At 33.5% G+C, this 26,536-nt stretch overlaps 2 protein-coding genes across 3 annotated transcripts in view; one reads left to right on the forward strand and one right to left on the reverse strand.

Moving 5' to 3' along the window:
- The window catches only part of Lmpt (four and a half LIM domains protein limpet), a 77,361-nt gene that overhangs the window by 48,881 nt on the left and 1,944 nt on the right, over positions 1–26,536 (reverse strand). The window contains exons 2-5 of one of the 2 annotated variants that reach the window (XM_070641272.1): positions 16,633–16,718; positions 1,260–1,413; positions 875–1,195; positions 620–763 (exon numbers count right to left, since the gene is read on the reverse strand). In XM_070641272.1, coding sequence (XP_070497373.1) covers positions 620–763; positions 875–1,195; positions 1,260–1,413; positions 16,633–16,718 — 705 coding nt within the window. Of the gene's footprint in view, positions 1–619; positions 764–874; positions 1,196–1,259; positions 1,414–10,133; positions 10,412–16,632; positions 16,719–26,536 lie in introns of those variants that run through there. The other variant, XM_070641271.1, reaches the window with a different exon arrangement.
- LOC139091404 (nuclear transcription factor Y subunit alpha-like) lies at positions 19,184–21,603 on the forward strand. Its single transcript, XM_070641480.1, has 2 exons — positions 19,184–19,855; positions 20,340–21,603. The coding sequence occupies exons 1-2, from the start codon at positions 19,375–19,377 to the stop codon at positions 21,293–21,295; spliced, it is 1,437 nt and encodes a 478-aa protein (XP_070497581.1). The 5' UTR covers positions 19,184–19,374; the 3' UTR covers positions 21,296–21,603.

Below are 26,536 nucleotides of genomic sequence, written 5' to 3' on the forward strand. Positions count from 1 at the left end.
ATTCAGGTTGGCCAACGTTGGCTGGCTATGGATGTAGGTGGATGTGAGTTGGATGAAAATTAAAGAACCTTCATAGAAGTAAGAAATGCTTAGCAGTCAAATTCAGACAAGAAACGCAATCCTGCATTTCCTATGCTTGAGATGCAGACTTGCAGTCTTCGGCTGTACTTTATACTTCATCCAAGGTTGCATGTGTGCATTTTTTGACGACAAGCCTACAATTTTGGACAAAACCACACTAAATTTACATCATCAACATCCAATTTGAATGACATGCAAAAATAAACCATAAAATGCGCTTGTAGGATCTCAAACTAGTCGTCATATGATCCCATGACTTGAATTACAGCCACTTTTGAAAATGATCCCCACCAATAACAAATGAAATTTCCGCTCAACGCACCCATTTCATCATACAATCAATTTGATGATTTAACAATAACAAATTGAGGTAAGAATAATAATAAAAACATATTCAGATCTCATCGTTTAGGAACAGGACATGGAAAATAAAAATTAGAGTAAGCAAATATTTCCATGCCGGCATACAATTATCATTAATTTATTTTTGTTGTCTGTGCCCAACTCCTAAAACATATGCAAATAGTAATACACTCACCTCATCACACGAGTGACATCGCGGTTTTAAATTTTCAGCATAGTGCCTCTCGCAATAAATTTTTCCATCATATACACAATATGTTAAATCAACGAGTAACTCATCACACGATTCGCATTTGAAGCAACGCGGATGGAAATTTAACTGTGGAAGGAAAAAGAAGAAAAATTTGATTACGTACAAATAAAATTAATTAAAAAAGTTTTTTTTATGGCTTCATATGTCTATATAATTTAATTTTCTCATGTCACTCACTTCATCACTCAATTTTGGTGCATTTACACACATTTCACCCTGATTGATAACTTCAGTGCATGTTGGACATTTACCAGATGTTGATGCATCTCGAACGAATCCAACATCAAGTGCTAATTCATTTCTAACAGCAATAAAGTCATCATAGGAAGCTCGATTTTCAGCATCGACATGCTTGCAATAATTGATTGTAAGGTCCTGACGGGGTAGTTGACACGAGAGCTGCTTGTCACGGTACTTTTCACCCGTCGAGCCAATTTTAGGCACTTTTTCCTGAGGCAATAAGTCAAAATAACGTTGTATTTTGCTAGATGTTAGGATCTAATTAAAAATGGAATCAAATTATAAAGTTTTATGGACTTTTAAAAAAACATCAAGTCCTTACCCCTGGCGGTGTCCATGTATAGCCAAGTTTCTTAGCATCAATCTGTGATGTCTTCGAGTCAATCTTAAATCCCAGCCTCTCTTTAACATTCTGCAATTGTTCATGATATATCTCATGATTCTCTCGTGGACATTTGCATGCCTGACATGTCTTCCTATAAATTGTATAAAAAAAGTGGATAAATTTACATTTTCATTTCTATTATTTATCAAGATTAAATGTCACAAATTGTGAATAGATAATGTGTGGCTAATATGATACAAAAATAGACATTTTGTGCGTTATCATGCAAGAAAAAGCGGAAATTAAGTTTTTCTTCCTCCTTTATATTTTTTTGGCAATCCGGCCAATGATGACCGTATGGAATCTATTTGACTACCTAATTTTAACTCAAAAACAGCACAAAATAGTTTTTGCATAGAAAAGAGCAACAAAAAATCAATAAAAATGGGCATGGGTTTGGCTAAGCGCGTGGCTATGCTGATTACATAAAAAAGCCATTTAACTAAATTTACTAAAGGGTAACACAATAGATAAATGTGTAATAAAAAGAGAGCTTCAGGTTAAATGTTAGCTTTTGTATTGATGACTAACTTCGCTCACACAATTCGATCACTAAATTTCATTGTCTCTTCATATGGATTTGATAACTGACATTTATATTAATTTGTTTTAAGCACAAAAAGCCATGACTACAAGTGTTAAGAGTTGAAGGTCAACAATTAAAGAAGAAGTGGAAGGAATGGAAATATAAATGAAGTCAGAAAAGAAAGGAAAACAATAAAAATTTATCAGAGTTGTGTTTGGGGCAGTCGTTCATAAATGATGTTCAGTAAGTCATTGACAGGCAATCAGATTGTATGCTGTTTGTCTGGTAAAGAGTGTGACATTCAGTGTCACGTAGTCTTTTTGGGCTAGTTGTTCGGTACACAAAGTTATGGCCTAGAATACAGTCTAATGGTGTCATTGCTTAGATTGAATCCTAGACATTAGCGTTGACTGGAAGGGACATGACACCGAAAAGGCAAAAAATTCAGCCCCAGGCCGGTATTAGCCTGATTCAGACCTGATTGTTTGTCATTTCAACATCATGCACTTTCCGGGTTGGTACTCGAACTTTGTATGGAAACGAGTCGACTTTAGTCTAATTTTCCATGAAAATCCTAGTTGATTTCAAGCTCTGGATATAAATCAGCAATCTAGCACCACCAAATGCCAAACAAAGACACAATATATCAGACCACAACCAAAATGGAACATCATTTATGAACGACACCTTAGCTGGCAAATGCTGGATCCAAAGAATGTGCCGATAAGTCTGTCAGTTCCTTTTCTGATCATCGTTTGTTTAAAATAACAATTCAATTATAATGTGAAATGCAGATGGTTTTCATAATCCACACACAAACCAAAAAAATGACACACAAATGCCTGCACAACAACTCTGAAATGTGCTAATGGAAAGTATGTACATTATTGATGATTGCTTTGAACAGTTACCTCACAATCAAATCGAAAATCTCTTGCTGATTGAAGATCTTACAATATAAGTTTAATACTTTAATGCAGGAATATCGCATGGGACTGTTCAATGCCTCAACGTCCTTCAGTGGACAATCTAACATTTTTTTCGTATGTTTTGTGTTACTTTTTATCACAATTTATCCTTTTTTTATTTGATTTAATTTAATTTATTTTATTCTTTGGTACGTTCGCTGACTTGTTACATTTTATGTCCAGTAGGACTCTTTTTTTTATATCACTTCGTTAAAATTAGCATGCTTCAAATGATTTAATGATAATACTGGCTATGTTCTATGTTTATATGGCATCTTAAACTATTATATTTTATGACACAATTTTACATAGTTCCTTTATGTCTCTAATAACTTCACATTTTGCTGAAAACACACAAAAAAAAACAGATTTCGTGAAATGACCGTGAAAAATGAAACACTATAAGATGATGCTTTTCATCCATTGTCATAAAAATAAGAAGAAGGAAATTTATTTCAATGGAGTGTGTGGCAGAATGCTAATCGTTAACTTGGCATCACTTGGAATCGTAAAAAGAAATTATTTTTTTTGTTTTATTGATTTTAATATGTATGCAAAAATATTTTTTTATTTTTACAAAAATTGCGATTTGAAATTCAATTTTTTACTCTGCTGGGTAAAGCCAGAGAAGATTGCTCTCGTAGGAATTTCTTAAATATATTTTATGTATGGCTTGTGCTGAACAATAAATCTTCTGTGAAAATTTAAATTATTTTGGAATTTCAAGTAATAAAAACCTTTCAGCGGTTCATATATGTACGATTCTTAGGTAGGCATAGGTAGTATAATCAATTAGTACACTCGTATGGTACCATGATGTCAATACGGCTCCATGTGAGTTCGCTCATTTTCTATTAGGGTAGTTTGCTTGTAGTTAATAATGTGATAATAAGTTAGGGTTTGTCATAAAAACGCATTAAAACTTAGATCTTCATTAAGAGTTATAATTACTCTTTTGACATTATCAAATTGCAACATTAGATTGTTATTCGAGTTATGTGATCGATATTGAGCCCACTCGCTGATTGCCGTGATCAAATCACGGTTAAGCTAATATAATTTACTAGAAACACAACTCTCTAGATCTCTAGCAATGGGTCTCAATGAATTGAGGTTGAGACAGGATCGAAGGTCGATCTAGGTAGTTTCGGGATATCCCGATTCAGTTTCCTTAACTCTTAGTTCGTAACACTATACTACAACTACTAGTCACTACACCAGTGTTGTCTAAACTGTGTACCACCCAAATGTTTCGGAAATGCCATAAAACGCTTAGGCTTGCTACGAAGGTATGCTGTGGCATTAAATAGTTAAGACAAAACAACATTTTGCTACCTTCAAGCAATTCCCCACAAAAAATGCGTTCTAATCAATTATCACCTTCCCAAAATCCCCAAACTTTATGATAATTTCACAAAATAGCCATGCTGACAGCTTAAGAGAGCATGAAGTGACACTGGAATAAATGTGTCGATAGAAAGATGAATTATATTTCATACAAAATATCATCATAAAGTCTATAAATATCATCTCGTATACTCAAATAAATATAATTATATCAACTCATAGACCACATTCAGTTCCCATCTCTCGACTCATTGTGACAAATGAAAGCGAAAATATTTTCTGAAGAAAAATTTATTTCACTTGCTGCCCATGAAAATTTGTTTCAGCTTTTTTTTATATTTGTTTCATCTTTTGATTAATTTCTGGCATCATAAATTCATTTAAATTGGAAGGACGGAATAAAATGAGATGAGATTTTCCCATCATAATTCATACGAGTTTTTCGTCAGAGTCTTTTTTTAATAACAAACATGTTTTTAGTTTTTCATTTTTATTTTCAAACTTGGTCGTCGGGAAAATTTATTTGCAATGGAGAACATCATGTCTGGTATGGACTTTTTTATATTTATTTATGTATGTTGGAAGTGATTTGATTAATCCATTAAAACTTTGATCTTAAATTTTAATTGAAAAGATAATTGATTGAATAAAAGAACCCGTCAAATTGTTTATAGGAGTCATTATTAATTTTTATAAAGTACTAAGCTTTTTATTGATACTTGATTGATATTTATATTAGCTGTAGCTGTGATTCAGGAAATGAAGTCTATTGAAATATTAGATACTTTTCACTTTAAATTAATATTTTTGCCTAATAAGAACTGATCATTGTATTAATCTTAGGAGATGAGAATAGATTAATAGCTTGGAATGTCAAAATGTGCATTTTGCAGTCGCGTTCCAAGTCCCTATAACTAAGTAATAAAACCATTTAGCAGACAGTAATGGAAAATTATTTAAGTGGTCCATAAATCACAGTTTATTGAAGGTTCGAATCTTATTAGAGACTGATTCCTTCAGGAGGTCATTCAGTTACTATGTAACAGGGGAAAATCATGGAGATCATGGATCACAATTGATCTGTACGATCAGCGAAGTAAGTAATTAAGTAACAGGGGAAAAGATGGAATCTTGAACTATTTTGAGTGCTATTCAGTAACCAATATATCTTGAATAAATAGGGTATGTTACTTTACTTTTCAGGATGCATCTGAAGGTATCATGGGTATAAATACTAGTGTGTAGTGTAGCATAGTTTGAAATACTCTGTCCTAAGCCATACCATAGACAGGATGTCACTAGCTTTCATCCCGAAAGTAGAAAGGCTTAATTGACTTATCATGGCAAGATGACCATGGCGGGGGGATTTAAATTTGGAAAAATAACGGTCGGATGCCTCCTAATTTTCTGTTCAACGTCTCTGGACCCTAATGTGACATGAAAAATCCTAATAAAATGAAGCTTGTCAATTTTTCTAAAGTGTCAACCAAAACTATAACTCCTTTAAATAGTTGTGCATACAAAAATCATTGTATACATATGCAAATATTCAATTTACATCCCATTCATCCTAAATAAAATTACAATGAAATTAAATCGACATCGACAAATGCAATTTCACACCAAAATCATAATCTGAATTTAATGACATCATTTTAATTAAATTGTTTACAAAATTCGAGAATTCCATTAGCGAAAAAAATCATCATAAGGTCCACAATCAGTTTAAAATTCCTCATACAACAAGGCATAAAATTATAATACAATTATCGACTCAATTTGCGTAAAAAAAAAAAACAGGAAAGAACAGAGGAAAATAAGTTGTAAAATGTATTGCAAATGTATAAATTATTTCATAAAAGAAACGAAAGGAGAAGAAAAACTACGGGGAATAATTTATTGGTTGTATTAAAAGTGACTTTTATAGCCGCTTAGAAGCTCTTTATGAACATGAGTTTGAATAACTACTTAGCACATTATAATTACACGATATAAGTATTTCGATTGGCTATTCGATGTAATCTGGGTTCATTGAGAAGAAAAATTGTGAAAAATCGATGAAAAGTTCATGGGGGGTGTTGGTAAATGACGTCTGATAGTCGATATCAATTGCTTACGTCTACTGCCGAGCGATGTAAATCAGAAATGCATTGTGGGCATCCATATGGCTCAGAAACGGCTTTAATTTGCGGTTTGTAATTGTATCCTTGACGTAGTATTTAGGATCCATAGCTGAGCCTTCTTGATTTGTGTCGCTCGGGACTGTCGATGTATGACAGTAAAATCAAATGTAAAGGAGTCCATGAATCACAATTGCTCTGTACAGCCAGCAAAGTAAGTGAGCTAGTGACCAAATTGACCATTAAAACCACCAGACGTCACTTACGAACACCCCACATGTCAAAAAAAATTTTAATTCCCAATTTAATTGAGAAATTAATTAAACTGTAAGAAAATTTTATGAGATTTTTGTCCGAGAATTTCCCATCCTGGGCTTAATTTTCAAGTTCAAACTATATTCGTGATTTAGGTGCTCTCTCAAGCCGATCACTGTCAGTCCAATATGAACTTTTATAATTTACAAATAAGACTAGAATGTTTAACCAAAAAATTTGGCAATCAGAAATAATTTTTTCTCTTCTCTCTCGAGAGTCATGACTGAAAGACGAAATGATTTGTATTATTGGGAATGGAGCAGTTGCTAATGATTTGTTTACACACTTTTTGAATCTGTTCTTCACCCTGTGGTACATAAATCATGGAAACGCATCTTTCATTGGCTTTATAAATAAACTTATGATATGTATTAGATGAGATTTTTGAGATATAATAGTCATTTATGCTGTATTAGATTAACATTTTAATTAGATTAATTGTATTTTGAGTGAGGAACTGAATTTCAATTATGAATTGTGCATACGATTAAGATCTACATCCACAAATCATCACCATTGAACTTGAATTGAGGTGAGAATAATGAATGCGATAATTACGTATTGTCTACGTCAGTGGTGGGCTACCTGTGTGCTGCGGAACAATTGTTTTTTGAAAATTACAATAACCGTATACCGTGTGCTGTCTACATTAAGCAGTGATGAACAACTTCCTATTTTTCGCGGAGTACAATGGTCTCGAATGAATGCGCACATGACTTACAGTTCATGGCATATTCAACAATATTTGGCAGCACACTAGTGTTCCGCAACACATATGTTGCCCACCACTGCTCCACATTAAGCATCATAATCGCTCAATCAATTGATATATCGATATGATTTTTCCCTTAAGTAATGATTAAACACGTATAAAATTGCAATTAATGTGCTGCTTATCAGTGACTTATCTCTATTTGACCATGCTTCATCATTGACAGAAACAAAAGTATTAAATGTGCCGAAAATTTTTGTAATGTCTGAGTGCCTGCCAATTTCTGATAAGATATGTATGTTGTCATGCACTCGACTGGGTAGCGGTGATACTTTTGAACAGTAAAATGACATGAAGCAAGGTCAAGCTAATAAATTCTAATCACAACATCCATAAAAAAATTTGGAAATAAAAATTTATCACCATAATATTCTCTGTCCAATTAATGCCTTCATAATTTTTATTCTTGGAATGAATTTTGCGCTTAAAATATTATCATGTGGTTATGCAGCTACAACTTCTCCTATTATTATTACATTTTATCTATAAACAAACTCTGATATCATTAAATTCCCCTTCACTAGATACAGAATGCCTCTTATCGGTAACAACGACAATTAATGTATATTTGGAATATGATTTATGCCGAAAAAAATATTTTGCGGAATTTTCAGCCACAGTTATCAATACTTGAATGTTCTAAAATTAAACAATTTAGTCATTCTACCAACAGACACTTTAGATTTATCATCAAAATGTTGAAGCACTAAGATCACATAAAATGTAAAGCACAAACCGGCACTTGACTAGAAATATTTTAATAAATTGTTATCACTTATAATATTATTCTTATTTCCTGCTTAGTCTCAACCGCACAACACGAATGTTAAATCGGTAATGAAAATGAAGACATTTACGCTTTAGCTAAAAATCTGCGACTGGCTAGAAAACTGTTTCTTTCTTTTTTTTTCGTTCATAATGAGCGGAAAACTCATCGAGCAACAAATTTTTTTTTTTTTTGTTAATGTAATGTAATTCATAGCTGTCGACAAAAGCTTATAAGCGGCATGATAGTTTATTATTAGTCACTACTACAATAGCCTTATATGTGAGCAGCAAGAGAGAATAAGTCAAGAGAATGAGAAGGTAGATATTGTCGTTGTTGTTGGACATAAGCACATTTGTTGTATATTTTTCATTCCTCTCGCATGTAAACACAAAGCATTTTTGTGCTGTGTACGGAGAGAATATTTTTTTGCGCACGTGAAACAACACCGACTCTCTCCAGCTTGGCACAGATGATTCAACACCTTGTTTGTTTACATTTCAATTCTTACGTAGATCGCACTCATCTTAATGATTTTTTTTTCTGTTCCTTCCGACCCGAACCACATGTTTTTGATACCTTTATTTCCCTTTCATACGATTTGGACTTGCTGATTTTTTTAAACACAAAATTTGATACCTTTGATCTCATATTTGGTTACATTACATTCATTGAATGAACGATAATTAAATGATACAGGCACTAAAATAACACATTTTTCAATTCTTAGTGGGATATATGATGAAAAATTTCAAAATTTTCTTGTTTGACGTCTTAAATGAAATGTAAAAATAAACAAAATAACAAGAAATTGAGATAAAAAGTGAAGGAAAGTTTGTTGTTTTATGTCCGACGATCAAGTTAGAAAAATATATTCCTTATGACTTGATTTTATGAACCAAAAATAAATAAATATAAATGAGCGAGCATGGCTTTAGCTCTGGATTAAGTTAGCAGTTGTGGCTTGTCATTTTGTCTGCGGTTTTTTAGGTCAGTGTCGAATATTCTATTTAAATATTGACGACTTGTTGACGAGAATTCTGAATGATCATGTCATTGTATTAAGGAATGCAGAGTCTGCGCTGCAGATAAGAATGCAGGTTGACTTTATGGGAATATTGGTAAATGACGTGTATTTACCAGTTTCAATGTAAGGAATGTCTACCAAAGCCTAAGGGATTAGGATTGTGTAAATCAGGATCTGAGCAATACAGACTCATGTGGAGCTTCCTCGAAAGACACACGACATGAAAAAGTCGTGTTCTCATACCAGATTGACTTTAAGAAAAAACTGAATTTTTCCAAATCTAACACGAAGCTGGAGTATTTCATGCCATGTTCAGCATTCAAATTTGACCATGGACATCACAAGCTACGACGCTCGGATGGGATGATGGCATAGTAGGAGTCCACTTTCTTTATGGAACAGGCAAGCTGTCAACAAGGTTTCTAAGGTCTCTAAAAGCGATCTATGTGTCTGTTTATGGGACAACAATAGTCGTCAAGTATAGAACATAGATCTTGATACAAAATTAGTCAAGTAAATTGCTGTCCACTCTAGTATCATCTGCAATACACCCCAAAAAGTCAAACATCCATCTAAGCCATCCACTTCTCATTATTCCATCCCAACTTGCAACTTTCAATAAAAATTCCTTCTTGTTGGTTGTTATTTTGCGCACGCAGATCTGATCTCATTATAGGGTCGGATCTGGCATAAATCATTTAAAAACAGTTCATTAATCTACAATATATAGTTCATTAGAGAATCTGGCATTAAAATATTCATTAATATTTCTAGCATATGCCCCTGAATTTTTATGTATATAAATGCGCGAGATATAAAAAAAATGTTTTTTTCTCCTCCACATTCCAGATCCTCAAAAATAGAAGAAGATCAATGAGCGGGAAAAAAGTTATTTCCAATAAAATTAATTTTCAAGTTTAAACATAATGATGATGCATACTTAAAAGACATTATCACAGAAAATTCTTACTCGTTATCGCACGAACAACACGATGCGGAATCACTTGAGTCGGGACTTAAATCGATGCTCTCAGAACTTTGTGAACTCGGACTATCTGGTACTCGTTTACGTCGTATCGCTAAATGACGTTCACGTGACGGAAATTTTGGTGTTTTACGCACAACAACCGGTTGAACTTCTTCACTATAATTCACATTATCTGTATTCTCATGTTCATTTACCATCTGCTTACGCAAATTATCCATTGTGTCTACGAGACTCTTAATTTGCATTTTAAAATTTAGTTTGTTTGCTTTTTTATTACTCATTTGAGTTCATTCGTAATGGAAATTAGTATAGCACACAGTTTAAAGTCAATTGGATTGAATTATATTTTTGTAGCACTGACGTTTGAGGGTCAAGTGCATATAGAAGGACGAAATGTGTAATCCAAAACGAAAGGAAGAAGATATAACAATTTTTTCATCCTTGACTTCCTGCTTGTTGGACTATAATTTGATACACTTCAAGTCTATAATTTAATTATTTGTTAAAAACATTGCTTTAATTTCCATTACAAGGCACAATGAATTGTTTTTGAATGACTTTAATTACAATTTTGCTATCAACTACACCGCAAAACACAATGAAATGTTACAAAACCAAGCCTAATTGATCGATATATCGGTGTATTCAGGCTGTGTATGTAGGATAAGGTTAGACTTTTTTCAATTAAAATAAGACTTCATAGAAAAAGACTTCCAAAAAAAGTTATCAATTATTCATATGCGGCATTCACTAATTTCATGTTTTTTGACACTAATTGTACTTCACATTAATTCCAACAATTAATAATCTTTGACACATTGTATAGTTTAACTTCATTATGACACCATAAAGTAATTAAAATTTTAAGAAATGTGCTTTTTCACAACAGAACCACCCGACCCGATAAAGAGCTCGACGTATACGCCAGCAGCAACGATAATGGAATGGAAAAAATAAATAAAAATTTAAATCCAACACAGCAATATAGTAAATAATACAATAAACAGCCACAGAGGCTTGAAATCGAACATTTGTATGACTGTTATCAACGTTAAGTGAATTGAATTGTCGATCGACTGCCCTGGAAAACATTACGTGAACATAAAACAGACTTGAAAAATATAATCTGTGTTACGATTTCAGTTCGAATAAAATATTATAGTATTGCTGAGTAAGAGATTGACATTTGAGACACTAAAGTAATTATTTTGTCAGCTTTTACGGAAAAGATAAGTTTTTTTTGGGGAAGTAAACAAGAAATTATTCTCTCTGAGACGACTTGCAGTCACCAACACATTAAAATCGATTCTTACATATTGATAATGAACTAAATTCATGAAAACTGATATAAAGTATGAACTAAAAGAAGGTGTGTAAAGTGAATGGAAACTATATAAATCAATAAAAAGTAATTTGTCTGTCAATCATGTCCCTAAATTCGTACAATTACTCATGAGTCAGATGTAAGGTGGAAATAGGGGTTCAATTTGTTGTGGTTTTGTAATTCATTCGATTTAATTTTTCTAAAGACTGCATATCCGAGTAGCAAAGAGTTAAAAATTGTCAAGCTATGTACTGCATTTAAAGACTGCATACTCGAACCGTAAAAAGTGTTGAATTGTCAAGATGATGACGTGTTGCTGAATTATTAGCATGTTTTCCCTTTCACTTAACAACCATAATTTCCGTCATCGTTAACGCGCACTTAGCAACGGTATCACTGTGAGAGCAACAACGTGGTAACCATTTGAAAGTATGATTCTTATCATTGTAGCTTAGAATATTGAATGATTGCCAAGTTTCAAATATTCCAAACCAAAATGGAAGTTATTGCTTCATTAGACAGGGACATTGAGTATATAAGGCGGAAAATAGTGTTTCCAACTCGACGTGATTCTAATTTATCCGTTAGACAGTCTTTGGACCTATCTAGATCCATTCGATGATGGGCAAAGTGCACCTGATTCCTACCTTCTTTCAAGTGATTACGTATGTGAGTTCAGAGCTAATATAAGGACAGCTTTGACGAATTTAATGAGTATACATTGAGTTTGTCCTTAGGAACCCTTCGTTCGATGCTAAATAGTAAGAACATTTTGTGTGAGGAGGCTATGGTTTGGATTCTAAAATCACTTTCCCAACCCTCCAATTTCAGGCTACGCTACTTGTCTATGGTATAATAGTGTTTCCTTCATGCATGTCTAATAAATCATTATCTAGCAGAACTATTCAAAGCAATTTTCACTTTCACTGCCTGCCACGTTACGTAGTCAATGAACGATCCATAATTTCTAAATTTCCAACGCAAAAAAGTAAAACCTCGCATTTAATGCACATCAGCTTTACAAATATGCCAAGAATTTCCAACAAAAAAAAAAAAAACAATTTAATTTATTTCAGTACCTCTAACAGTCGAAACATGTGAGAACCTTACACAATACACACATTAACACATTTATTTCACTTTGTATGAAAGTATATCGAATATGTGCAATAGTATTAAAACAATGCACAATATTTTCATGCAACAAAAAAGTCGCGAATAGCACATTTTTGTAATGTGACAAAAGTCAACCGTCTGTTTAAATTGAAAATATTGTTTACACCGAGACATTTGTACGAAACAGACTCGGGTAAGTGCATGTAAAATGTAAATAAATGCTTCGTATAAATTCATCATGAAATGAAATAAATTTTAAAAGACAAGAATAATATTTTCTAGTAAATTAATCATCATACTGCTTACTGAATGAGGAGCAGTAACAATGGATGAGCAAACGAAGACGTCATCCAGTAAAATGTAAATAAGTATATCCAAAGTCTCATTTTACACACCAATGACAACGACATCTTATCAGCACTATGACTCCAAATCCTCCTTCCATTGAAAAGAAGGGAAAGTCTTTTTCGATGGCTGACTGGCTGGAGGATGGGATACGAAAATTTATTACCATGAATTGTATTCTATTCTATTTTTAAAAATAGTAATATTAAGGGAGTGAATACGATATAGAGTTTTGTAAAGTGAGAAGTTTGTGACATTAAAGGAAAAAATCACAGAGTTGGCATTTTAGGAGATGTTTACAGTCGATAAATTTACAGTCGTTAAATTTGCAAATGTTCGCATAAATATCAAATAATTACTGCCTTGAATGTATAATAGACATGGGGTGTCATATATTCCATTTCAGCATTTAAAATCAAGCCAGTGATGATAAATTATTGTGATGTGATATCAAGCTTATCGTGTCATTTAATAAATATCCCATCATGTCCTCACGTATGTTGATACAATATTTATTTCTGATTTTAATATATCAATCTATGGAATTAAATGTATGACGATGAAAGGTAGCAATTGTTTCTGGATTTATAGGAAATGTGTCAGTGGATCAATTGAAGCTGTTGACATACAATGTAGACTAAGTTGCAGCTGACGTGTTAGTTTTGAGTGTTTGGGACTTTTGGGGAATTTAGGGATTAAGTTTAAGTGAGAATCTATAGAGCCTTAAGACTTTATCCTTAGAAAAGGTTTTTGACACCTGAAATCTGGATTGGGGGAGTTGGTGAAGTCGAAGTCTGACTAAGAAGCTGACCAAATGTCAAGTGTATACCTTTTCGTTGTATTCTCTGATATTTCAAATTACACCGCTGACGACAGAACTATGTGCTGGGATATGGACTTAAAAGGATAGGTTCTAGCCCTGTCTGAAGGGTGGCAGCCAAACAATCAGGATAGGAATGGATAGTTTACAACCTACGGTCTCCAAACCCAGCATGTACACGGAAAGCACCTGAGATCTAATTCCCAACCTTCAATCTCAATTCCCAACCCTGCCAAACTTATTTGTTCGTTTTTCATGAATTAAGACTATGATAAAGACAAAAAAGCTGTTCTCATCTTCGCAAAAGTGTTAAGTTACACATTCAATAACTTTTAATTTTGCCATCTTCATGATACCTTTTAAAAGGTAATTTAAGACTTGACAATTTTCGCTATTGTGTTAATGACAAAGATAAGTTAAGAATTCACACATTTATCATTGCATATACTAATGCAACTGATATTTCTGATTCATATGAAGCTATATACTGTACTGTACACGAACATCTGTTTTAGTAATTCAATTTGCGGTTGTTTGCTATTTTTTCATCCTCTCTCACTCTTTCTAATTCTCAATTTTTTTTTTAATTGACATTCTTGTTATTTTTGGCACAAAATAAAAGAATTTTAATTTAACAAAAAAGATTCACGGACACTCATCTGACCATCAATCAATTCTAATGTCTAATGAATCAAAGAAATTGAGAAATTCAGCATACAATTTATTTCAATCTAATAGAAATTCAATACTTTCATAGCCGAACATTCCAAATATAGAATAAATTATCTTCACACATTGAGGCTTAGGACAGTGGTGGGCAACTTGCGTGTCGCGGTACACTGGACATGTCATGAACCTTAACAGGCCAAGAGACCGCTTTTAGGTATCATACTAGGGGGTACAGCATGCAATATCGTGGCTTACCACCAAGTTGTCCCATGCCACAAAAAAGGTTCCCCACCACTGCCTTAGAATATGTGTTAGATATTCGTTTGTCACTAGCTACAATTAATTCCACATCCCTCACGATAGTGTTGAAAATGCTGACATGATGTCAGTCAGATTGACCACAAGCTGGCATGGAAAAGCGAAAGGAACATCCGCTTCTCGACCGAACATTTTTTTTTAAGTTTTTATATTTTCACATGCTGATGACGTCCACATTTCTTACTGGGTGTAGAATGAAATAAATTAAAAGAAATTTTTTATTCAGTTCTGTTTTTTAAGGTCGTATATATTTAATTTTCCACAGTCAGTGAGATTTTGACTGTATTTTTTTATGTGACATTCAAATGGACTATTAAAGTCAATTTTCTTTAATCCAGATTAATATAAACGCATATAGTGAGTGATTTTAGACATAGACATAGATGCTAGTTGATAGCTTTAAGTGATTTATCAGATTTATGTTCAGTTATCAGTCAGATTGTCTCCTTATTGTCATTATTTATTGGACTATTTATGTAGATTCTTGATATGAAAATTCCCCCAAAAATCTGATAGCATCGATAAAAATGCTCGAAATTCCCAAGCAAGAATGCGTCTAAAAATGATTAATTTCCTACTTTCATCATCATCAAACCACAACTTTATTACACGTATTTTATGAAAAATCGATTGATAAAAATCATGAAAAATTTTTATAGCGGACATGAAATATGTCTCGAATGTACAAATATTGTATCCAAATCTCTTTCTCGCTAATGAAAAATCAGCAACAGCAGTTTGAGGGGAAAAACTGTGCATTTGAAACGTGAAATTAATTTATCCACAGCTATCGTCATTGCCGAAAGATTAAGCAATTCCACAGAATGTAAAATGTCTATTTCAGGATAATTTAAGGCAGGGGTGGACAACCTTTTGTTTTTTGAGGCACGACTTGGTTGTTGAGGTTTGACTGAAATCGCACATGGCATATGAATCGTGGCATTAAGGCTGTACCGGAGCACAAAGGTTGCCCACCCCAGATCTAAGCTATTTTCCTCTTAATTCATCTCATTCTATGCTGAATCTTTTTTTCCGGAAATTTTCATTCATCGGCATTGCTGTTTACACACAACATGCCGTACGAAGAGGTATAGCAAAGTACATGCGGCTATCAAAATATGTACACATTGGTATTATTTTTGGTATATATACTTTAAATAAGCACGACGTCTGATGACATAAATTTCCTTAATTTTTATATTTTGTGTTTTATGATGTCCAAATAGACAGTCTCATTAATGACTCTATGTATACATGTTGATGCCAATAAATTTTCCATCGTGTTTCATTTTTCATTCATCTCTTACTTAATTATATTTTTCACTTCCTTCACTGATCTCAAATCTAATAAAATTTAAGTCACTGTATCTTATGAAATTTACACTATTCAGTCACAGAAAATGGATAGTTTTGTCACTAATGGATATAAAAATTAACGGCTATATTTTCCTAAAGATTCATGCCTTTATAGCACCTCGAAGATAAATTTTCATTCACAAATTTAAATTAATTTTCACTGTTAATTAATTAAAAAGTAAAAGAAAGGAAAGACAGTTCATCACTTCCTCACATGCGACAACCTCAAGCGATGTTTGAATGAAAACTAAATGAAAATTCGCACGTGGAAAAAAGAATCAAAAAGCAACACACAACACAGTTCTTTTTTTTTGTTGTCTATACTTCTCTCAATATTGGAGATTATGAGCGGCATTTGAGATTGTGTGCGGTATGGTTTCATCGCTAAATTATCGTATTATGTATGGATGTAATGTGTGAGCGCGAATATGCAACAACGTGTTAATTTGTGAGAGGATATAACAAATAGTAAATTTAGCACACAAAAAAAGCACTAAAAAGCTCTCTCTGTTTACATATTTTAATTCACTCACCTCCATTCGTGTGCTTTAAATCCCGGACACTGACTCGGGCAATTTTCGCAATCTGCACCGTCGTCGATCTCGTTGATTATTAGACTCTGTAAAGAGATATAAGCATATGTCTTATTTTGATGATTTTGAAATTGTAAAGGCAAAAATAAATTGTAATTTGTAAGTATGTTCAGTAAGAGAATGAGCCAACAAGAGAGGTTAATGTAACCTTCACATAACATATAGCATGAATCTCATTTCTTTATATTATTATTACAAGATTCCATAAAAGGAAATCATTTTCAAGGAATTCAGAAATGTATGAACAAAAAAGTGATAGAGAAAGAAAAGAGAAGCTATTTAGCGCACAATAATGATTGATTACCATTTACGCAAGGAATCGAACAGATTAAACAACAAGAAGAAATGGAAAGAAACAGAAGAAAAATATAAAAATTAACTGTAAACAATCAGCAATACAAAGTTAAATTAAATCAATTGCATCACAATTTTCCTCTCTGTAATATCATTTTCATCTCGGTACGGCTTTTGGTATCAGTGAATGTTCATCGAGTGTAGTCCTCATTTGGTATCGTTGTAATTTCTTGTAATGTTTTTTTGAGTTTCCGTGAGAAATTTTTGAATTTGTGAACGTGACTATCAGCAGATCTAGCTGTGTATGCCAATATTAACTTAATTATGGACTTTAATACACTAATTTTTTGATACACAAAAATGCTCAAAAAGAGCAATGGGAACAAGCTTAATAAAGATATTGTTGAAATTTGGATTGATTGCTGGATTTTTGAAATTTTGCTCATTTTTCAAAGCATTCTAAGAGGGAAAATCTAGAAATGGCATGGAAAGTGCGCCGCATAACGCAAGTTAGGAACAGTTGCTATATTCCCTAGCTACGACACTGCTCAATATAGCCGAGCGGCACATCATCGACCGAGCAAACGACAGTTGTCTATAAATTTAAGAACTGTTGCTACAGTCTCTAGCTACGTCACTGTTTAATGTACCCAAGAAGCACATCATGACAATGGCATTCACTGAGCAGTTTATGAACTGCTGTTATATCCCCTAGCCTCTGTTAAATATACTCGAAAAACACGTCATGAGACAATGGCAATGCCAGTTTTTGATGTGCCGCTCGGGACAACAACTCTCACTTGACCCAAACACTCAAAACTCAACAAACATTACTGACCATGAAAATTTAATTCCGATTTTTTTAAAAAGTTCAACATTCCTCCTTGAAAAGTCACAAAACTTAGTCACTTGAATCAAAGCAAATTAGTCAACATGACTATAAGTTCTCTTACTTCTCAGAATAATTGCTAATCACCCTTCATAAAGAATCAAAAATCATCATCATCAAGCTTAAACAAGTTTCTTACTTGATTTACTTCTTATTACTGTGTGCATTTACACAATTACTATTTTCACTTCCCTATTGATACATTTTCCTCGAGACTGCCTTCTACGATTGCAAACCGATTAAGAATGAGTCAACAATCGAAAAACAAAATAAGTTATAGGAAAAAATGATGTGGATGTATGACTAGTTGCCGTTACCGTGTTACTGTTGAAAGTTGTTTGATTGCAATACATTTTGAATATTCTATATACATTTTTATTTAATTCCACAACCCGCGAAAGTAGATTTGACTAGCACACCAAAAAAATCGTGCCTTGTTTCCCATAAACTGCAGTCAGACACAAAAAAAAATTCTCCTTCAACTTTATTTTTGTTGATGACGCTTTAATTCATAATAAATTAGATTTGAGTGTCCCGACAGTGTGGGGGTCGTGTATGAATGATGTCCTGTTATTTGGGAGGATCAAAGAAAACTCCTGGAACTATCTGAAGGAGGCAATGGATCACAGTTGATCTGTACGGTCAGCGAAGTTAGTAAATAAGTTTTTTTGAGGTAGGAACTAGGGGAAGGGTCAGGTCAGTACTTATATGGGTTAGGGGCTGTTCACTTATGATGTAACGCTCTCAAGAGAAGAGAAGATTGGAGGAGGTTGTCCAGATTTTGTTATACCTCAAACAAAGCCTTGGTTCCGAAGGGGATCGGGAGGGGTTCGCATTACGTAATAAGTGAATATACCCTTGGTTATTCAGAGAAACTAGTCCTAAATGAGGATTCAGGCAATATTTTGGATGCAACCTTAGATCTCAAAGGAGCTATATGAGTCTTAGAGTCAGCATCACATACATCATTCACAAACAACCCCTAAACAGTCAACAGATTATAAGTGTCTTAGTTTATTGTAATTATTCTATTCAATAATCCATAGAAGGTGTTGAGCTATGTGCACTCAATGACTGAAATAAGAAATAAAGACAACACAAACAAATTAATAACACGATCGATGTTTTAAAAATAGTTAGAAAATCCATTCATCCAATACGTCTCTGACAATGTTTACCATAAAAAAGTATTTTAAAAATACCTTTTTGCAAAGGTGTAATTTTTGGTTCGAACAAAAAAAAATTAGCAGCAGTAAAAGCAAAGCAGCAAAAAAAAAAAAACACTTTTCTTCGTAGCCAACAAGATTCATGTCAGTCTACATTTAGCCGGCGAGCAACGAACAAGCCTCTTCATCTCTTTCGTCTATTTTATTTTTTTTTCTTTCTAAGGCATTTATTGCTTCTTATTTCGCAACTTATTATTGGATTTATTGTGAATAATTCTGTGAAATTAGAGACAATTAAGTTTTAATCGGAAGTAGGATATAGAAAATAAAATAATGTATACCTATAATAGAATTCATAACGACTATGACACAAATGTCGTGCGTGTGGAATTAAATTCATCGCCATCATATCGCCCACATACAAATCCATCGACCGTCATTAGTCGAGCAGTTTCACGTGAACCACTCAAAATCACCTCATCGACAACAGCTTTAAATCGTAATGATACATTCACAAAACATGAGAAGCCTCCAAATTATCAACAAAAGCATACAAACAATAATCATTCAGGTATAGTACGAAGTGAGACTTTTGTTGTTAAATATCATGACGATTCATCAGATGAGCATCAACAACAGAAGATTAAACATGATACAGGCGATATTGATGGTGATGTTGAGTATGAAAAGGGTGATTATAGCACATATACGCGTTCCAAAAAGAAATCAGTTAATAGTCACAATGGAACAAGTGAGAAAGATGACAATCCGAATTATGCCACCTACACGAGAAAGGAAAAGGAAAAGAGAAGAGGTGACTTTATTGCTACTTATTTGTTGGCTGGGACGATTGTTCATGACTTGTTAATTAAATAGTTTTGAATGTCATAAACGGGACTATTTGGTATTGAGCATTTAAACAGTCTGTTATGGTCAAAACAGCTTTTTCAATGTAAATTATGTTAGGCCATTAGTCAATTATGAGAAATATCATTTTTAGCCACCAATTATGAATCAATGACCAAATTATTTGGAAGATCACTTTGTATTGAAATGCTTTTAGAGCCAGTGGTGGACAACGTGTATGCTTCGGCACACTAGTGCACCGCAGATTGTAATCAACTACTTAATGTGTTTAGTTTTGATCCCGGCTTACCAACTAGCTGTGCCATCCCACAAAAAAGGTTGCCCACCACTGACTTAGACCATTTCCACCCACGAAAGCTCATTATTTAGTTTTATTATTTATTTTTAAATAACTGAGCATTAAAAGTTAAATAAACTTTGTCCTTTTTTAGGCAGTACCGCCGAAGAGAGATCGCTATACATTAATACAGATACATACCGTAAAATGGACAAGAAACGGGCGAGTCTATTGAGTCAGGAATCAGAGAATCTCAATGTCAGCACATTCACAAAGTCAACAAAACCAAAAAGAGTCGAAAGTTTTATAAAGAAAATTGAAAAGAATTTATGGCGACGTAAAGATCCAAAGGAGCCAAGTCCAGCACCGTCATCTAGTCATAGTACATCAGATCGTGAAGGTTCAACCATAAAGAGATCAAAAAATATATTCAAAGACTTTATGTCAAGCGGAAAGAAATCGACTCGTGAAGCCGAAGTACAGTGTAAGATGGATGAGGACAAAGACTATTACAGTGGTATAGCAACAAGGAAAAGTTCAATGCAAGTTTCAAGTTCCGACAATAATAAAAAATCTCTTCGACCACTCAAAGTCTCACAACGATACGAAAATGGTAATAACCAGCGTCTAACAAGTATAATAAAACCATCTGTAGATCGAAATATACGCAATAAGAAAAGTGATTATCCTGCTTATGAATCTGACAATACTAATGCAAATAAAAAGTCAACGACACCAGCACCGATTAGAGTTGAAATCGATTTACGCAATGGACATAATAACAATAAGATTAATAACAATCGTACTATTGACTTAAATTCAAAGAAAAAACCTATTGGAATTGCTAGTCCATTGCCGCAACCAAAATCAGTCTTAAAAAGCGGAACAACAAAGAGTTATGAAAATAAAAAGTCAGATATTACACGATCTTATGCAGCACCAAACAAATTGACTGTTGAAAATAATTTGCAACGTGAAGGAAGTGATCGAATAAGTTTTCGAGAATATCGAGAGCAGTTGAGAGCCAAGAATGAGAATAAGAAAATAACTGACACATCTGATGATGATTTAAGACGATCTTATCAGCAAAGCTTCTTTGTTCCTATGTAAAACTTAGTTATGTAGTCAATGTTGGGAAACAAAGGTCGTTAAAAATTTTATTATTGATACATCCCGGAAAGTACATGGCGTAGGAACGTCCAGAAATTCGGAAACAAACCAGCATGATCCAGATCGAGACTAGATTCACTGAAAATCAACCTCAAGCATGAGTCAAGTCAGCTTAGCTCCAGAGTTTCAGCCAATTTTACGTCATGTGCTTTCCGGGCATGATTTATGACTTAAATGACAGACTGGATAAGAAAATTTTATGTGAGATTAAATGGAAATAAAAGAAACAAAATTTTTTGGATTTGTAATTACGATTGTTATGTGATTTATAAAGAAATGTGGAAGTAATCAAAGTTTTGCATCTGCTTTCAATCAATTATTGCCGTAATGGTGTTATGAATTGCAAAATATAATTTAAGTAATAGTATATTAAGCATGCATTGGTTACTTAAGTAGTGTAATTTTAGTATATTATCATTTGGAATGGCTACAATGTCATGGAGACTCGTTAATTATATTCTTGGGGACTGCAAATTGGTAATTATATGCTTGGGATGTTCAAGTTTAAACGTGGTCATCTCCAAAAATTAATAATTTCACAGTCGAGGATTACGATCATGACATTTTAAAGGATTACAAATACATTAAGCTACAAGACTCAATAAATCATTAAAGTCCATAAAACTCAAAGGGATTGTTCGTAAATGACGTCCATCAAAGACTAGAGTATCTAATCTGCATATCAATTGGTCCAGAATTGTGTCGGTTTAATACTAGATTCATATTGAGAATTTAGCTATTGAGAATTCTGGACATACACCTAGCTGGAGGAAGTGATGTGCTTCATTTGAGCATTAAAGGCTACACTTCTGATTGGTTGTAATGTCAGGAGCATTGTAGGAATCTTTGTCATATCGACAGCATCAGAGATCAGTTGGCAATTGAACTCACACCTGCACAAAAAAGAGGACTACAACTATCGAGTCTATTGTCAAACCACTCGGGTATAAAGGCTATCATCCTCACATTAGCAGATTCCTCAATATAAAGCTCTTATATCCCAGATCCAACTCTACTCCGACACCACACCCACCTTTCACAATAACATCAAAATGGAAGATCCATAAAAATACAAGATGTCATTAACGAACAATCCCGACATTGATTTATACGAGAATAATAAGAATAAAGGAAGTTCCCAATCATCTCCATCATCACACAATTTCAATAAGCTTATATGAATTTGCAAAAAAAAGAGAAATAAGTTACGGTTAGATTTAAATTAAATGTAACGGTTAAATTGGCAATCGGGGTGGTCATCTGTAATACTATTAATCGTGATCATCCATAACTTAATTCCAAATAAAAAGCACCTTAAAAGTCTTGCTTGAGAAACTTTCTCGATATCCAAAAATAAAACTTTATTTCTCAATCAGCTTTTAAAAAGCAACTGATGTCACACCTGCTGCCAATTGTACTTGCTTTTAATCGAAATGGGAATATTGTTCAATTTACGGAAGCATATGTCGAATTGGATGCTCATAAATTAAACACAATAGATGTATCAGAAGTGTTTTTGGAAACGATATTGAAGTTGCCATATAAATATTGTCTATAGACACATCAACAAGGTCAAAGGAAGTAACAGTTGGATAAATTATGTCACGAATTGTTCAACTTTTCTTCCAGCGATTCCCATTTCTTGCTAATGTAAGAATAGCATAAATATTGATTGGACTTGTAATAACAAGATACTTTGCAGTCAGTTACTAAATGCAAACGTCACGTACATTATGAAAGCAAATATATATCTTTTATCATACATATTTTTATTGTGTTTGCTGTACGAAAAATACCTAGAAATCAATTCATGTGAATCGTTTATCAATACAATATGATGAGGAATGAAGATGAAAAATTTGTTCAGAAGAGATTTCAATGCAGGTAAAAAAGAGAGTCTTAGAGAATGTACGGTGAGTAATCAGGGGCTTATATTGAGAACTTAAATTAAATAAGAAGTGGGATAGATGATTGTTGGAATGAGTAATTTGGATTGAATTAATTAGAGCGCATTTACATGATGCTGAGGTTATTAACATTGAGTTTGTTATTGTATTTAAGCCCATTTCGGCAGAAGTGATTTGATGACGTAGTGGATTTGTGTTCAGATTCTTAATTACTGAGACGTTTCTTTGGTGATAATGAGTTCGATTCTCAGTATAAGAAAGTGTAAGTTTAAGATGAAGGAATGTCATCAAAGATTTGGCTTCGAGTATAGATTCTCGTTGTCTCGTCTTCGGATCAATCCGGAATTATCTCTGTCTCAATTCCACTTCAAGAATGAATAGTTTAGTGTAGCATTCATCCACAGCTGGCACAGAAATAACTTCAAATTATCGAGTAGCTCGAGTTACTCAAACCTTATAAAGCCGGCCTCACCCTGGATCGCTACATGAATACAACCGTCAAGTAACTTCCACTGCCAAGTGAACTTGAATCCGAATAAAATATCCGCTCAAATGCCGCATAGACAGCATTTAAATACTACCAAATCGAGTATATATCCAGCATCGAACGAAATGCTTATCATACATCATCAAAATGTATGCCTACGGTGAGGCAATTCCTATACATATTTCTCAATGGACTGCCGTGCCTTTACAAAAACAAAAATTCTAATCTACAAATTATTTTGAATAAATTAAACAAATATGAAGCCAACAAACACATCATCATGCCCATATTTACTGTACAATCTTTCCATCATTTTTATGGCTTTTAACCCCAAATGACCTATCAAAATAATACGATACGATACTTGCGTGTGCCATGATAAATCATTTAGTAGCACAACGACTAGTTTCTTCATCAAAAAACTAAACAAATCCATACCGTCCCTAAAAGTGACTGTGCAACAAAACTGTGCTTATGCAAAAAATGTGCTAAAAACTCCTTCACGGTATTCATGACTGACTCAATGTATTTATAAACTACTGACTATAAGCTATAACAACACATAGATGGACAACTTCATAAATGACGTAATACTTTCATAAAGAAACAGTTTTGATTGAAACATAAGAGAACGAATGGAAAGACTGAAAAATTCCAAATTAATAATCCAACGCAAGTTGAATCGTCGAATGGAAGTGAACGACATCAAGTGAATGAAATGAAAACAAGACAACAGAAACAAAATAAAGTGTATGTATGAAATTATCTCGGTCTTGGTTTATTTTGGTCTGAATGATCTAATCGTTGCTTCTTCTTCATTCATATATATATTCTTTATATTCTATTGCTTACTTCATGTCCATTACAATCAATTGTTTTGGTTTCAAATATATATCTAACAGTCACCGCAAAGACAGTGTATGCAAGTCCATAAATGGACGAATAAAGCTGTAATAAGGGAATAAAGTCTGGCATATTCTGCAAAATATAAATCTCTTCCAAAAACAATTTCTCGTATGTGCAATTTATGGAATTAAATGATAATTTATAGAAAATAATTTTTCAACAGTCAGTGTGTAGTTCAGGGGTGCACAACCTTTAGTTTGTCACGGCCAATCTTGGTATTAAGTCTTGATTGGAACCGCACATGGAATTTGATTTATGGGATTCCCAGAAAAATTGTGCCGCATCACAAAGGTTGCCCACCACTGGTGTAGTTAAAGGTCATCTTACTGATACTGTTAATCTATCTTACTCGATTCTCAATTTTTTTATTGACTTTTAATTCCTTTTCGACTTGTTTTATTTTCTCACTACACCAATTTTACTTCCATTTCGATCGATGTCGGTCGGCGTGTTCATATACGTGCATACACATTATTTTATATTTTTTTATCGTCGATGGCTGACGTTTTTTTTTTGCAAAATAAGTGGCTGACTATTTTTAATTTGACTGAGTTGGCACTTTAAATGGAAGGTGGTGTCATAATTGGAAATAATTGGTAAATTATAGTTTGGCAAAATTGGTCGATAATTTTTTACGCTAATTTTTATGGTACTGTCATGGTCTGGAATTGGATATTGAAGTTCTATTGCCAAGATTCTTATTAGAATCTAGTTTGAATTTATGAAAAATCATGCATGCTCAGTCAGGGGTTGTAATTGGGGTGTCTAAGGGTTGCTTTGAACAATTGATAATCTGGAGCAGTTGAGGCAGTGCTAGGCAACCTTAGGAATTACCATGAGCCTTATGTCGTGCCCAATTTTGGTCGAGAATGAGACCAAAACTTCCTAAGTAGTCTCTGTGCCTTCAGTGCATCAGAGAACGAGACTTTGGGAAGCTTTACCAGCAATCATCGATTTACATCGTAATATATGGACTTATACAGCTTCTAACCCCTAGCTTACCAACCCTGACCTCAACCTCCAAATGACTCTCTCATCAATATAAATGCGCTCATTCCTCCCATCCCCCAACCGACTATCCAACCACATTTTTAATTTCACAAATTACCCTCGAATGTAGAAGCAATGAATAACAATTCACTGTAAAGAAAAAAAAACTATACACACATTATTTTGGTGGTGATTCATGGCTGCACGTAACATCGTACAGCCAGGCACCATACAGTTAATATAAAGGCAGGGATTAATGAGATCATATTACTAAATATAAATAAATATTTTTTAATGTCGAGTATGAAAAAGTTTTCTTACACTCTCCCAACTGTGCTGACTGTTCGGTAAGTAACTTGATGTGAAAACGACAAAAAATTGACAAAAGCATGTGTTTTAAAATATTTACTTAAATGCATCATACTGCCTGACATCTAACGCCAATGACCTTGATTGATGTTTGGTACCACATGGCAAATAATAATCAATAAACGCTCGATCATTGAGGCTTGAGGCTTAGAGAAAGAGAGAAGAATTATGAATTCATTCTTTGTTGCGCGGAAGAAGAGCAAGCACAATTGGATGTTAATATTTGTTAGTCACATTACATCATCGATAATTATGACAATTGCTTATATTTCATTTTTCATTTTTGTGCGAGGCACAGTTCTTATTATATATGTCTACAACATGTCTGTGTATATAAAAATATACAATTAATATGTGCACAAAATAATAATTTTTTTATGTATGAATGACAGAATCAACTGCTCATTTTATCGTCTTCTTATTTCTATGGGGGCCTTTCCGATAAGATAGCGAAAAAATAACTTTATTTATAAACAAATATCTAAGGAAACAAAAACAAGCACAAAAGCTACTGATGATGTT

The sequence above is a fragment of the Chironomus tepperi genome, unplaced genomic scaffold, assembly GCF_022539635.2.
Source record: "Chironomus tepperi strain 1889 unplaced genomic scaffold, CSIRO-AGI_Ctep_v1 contig_244, whole genome shotgun sequence".
In the NCBI taxonomy this organism is placed as follows: domain Eukaryota; kingdom Metazoa; phylum Arthropoda; class Insecta; order Diptera; family Chironomidae; genus Chironomus; species Chironomus tepperi.

Coding starts and splice junctions, on each gene's coding strand:
- LOC139091404 (XM_070641480.1), top strand. CDS start 19,375: ATGTATACCTATAATAGAATTCATAACGACTATGACACAAATGTCGTG. Junction 19,856..20,339: donor GGAAAAGGAAAAGAGAAGAG/GTGACTTTATTG, acceptor GTCCTTTTTTAG/GCAGTACCGCCGAAGAGAGA.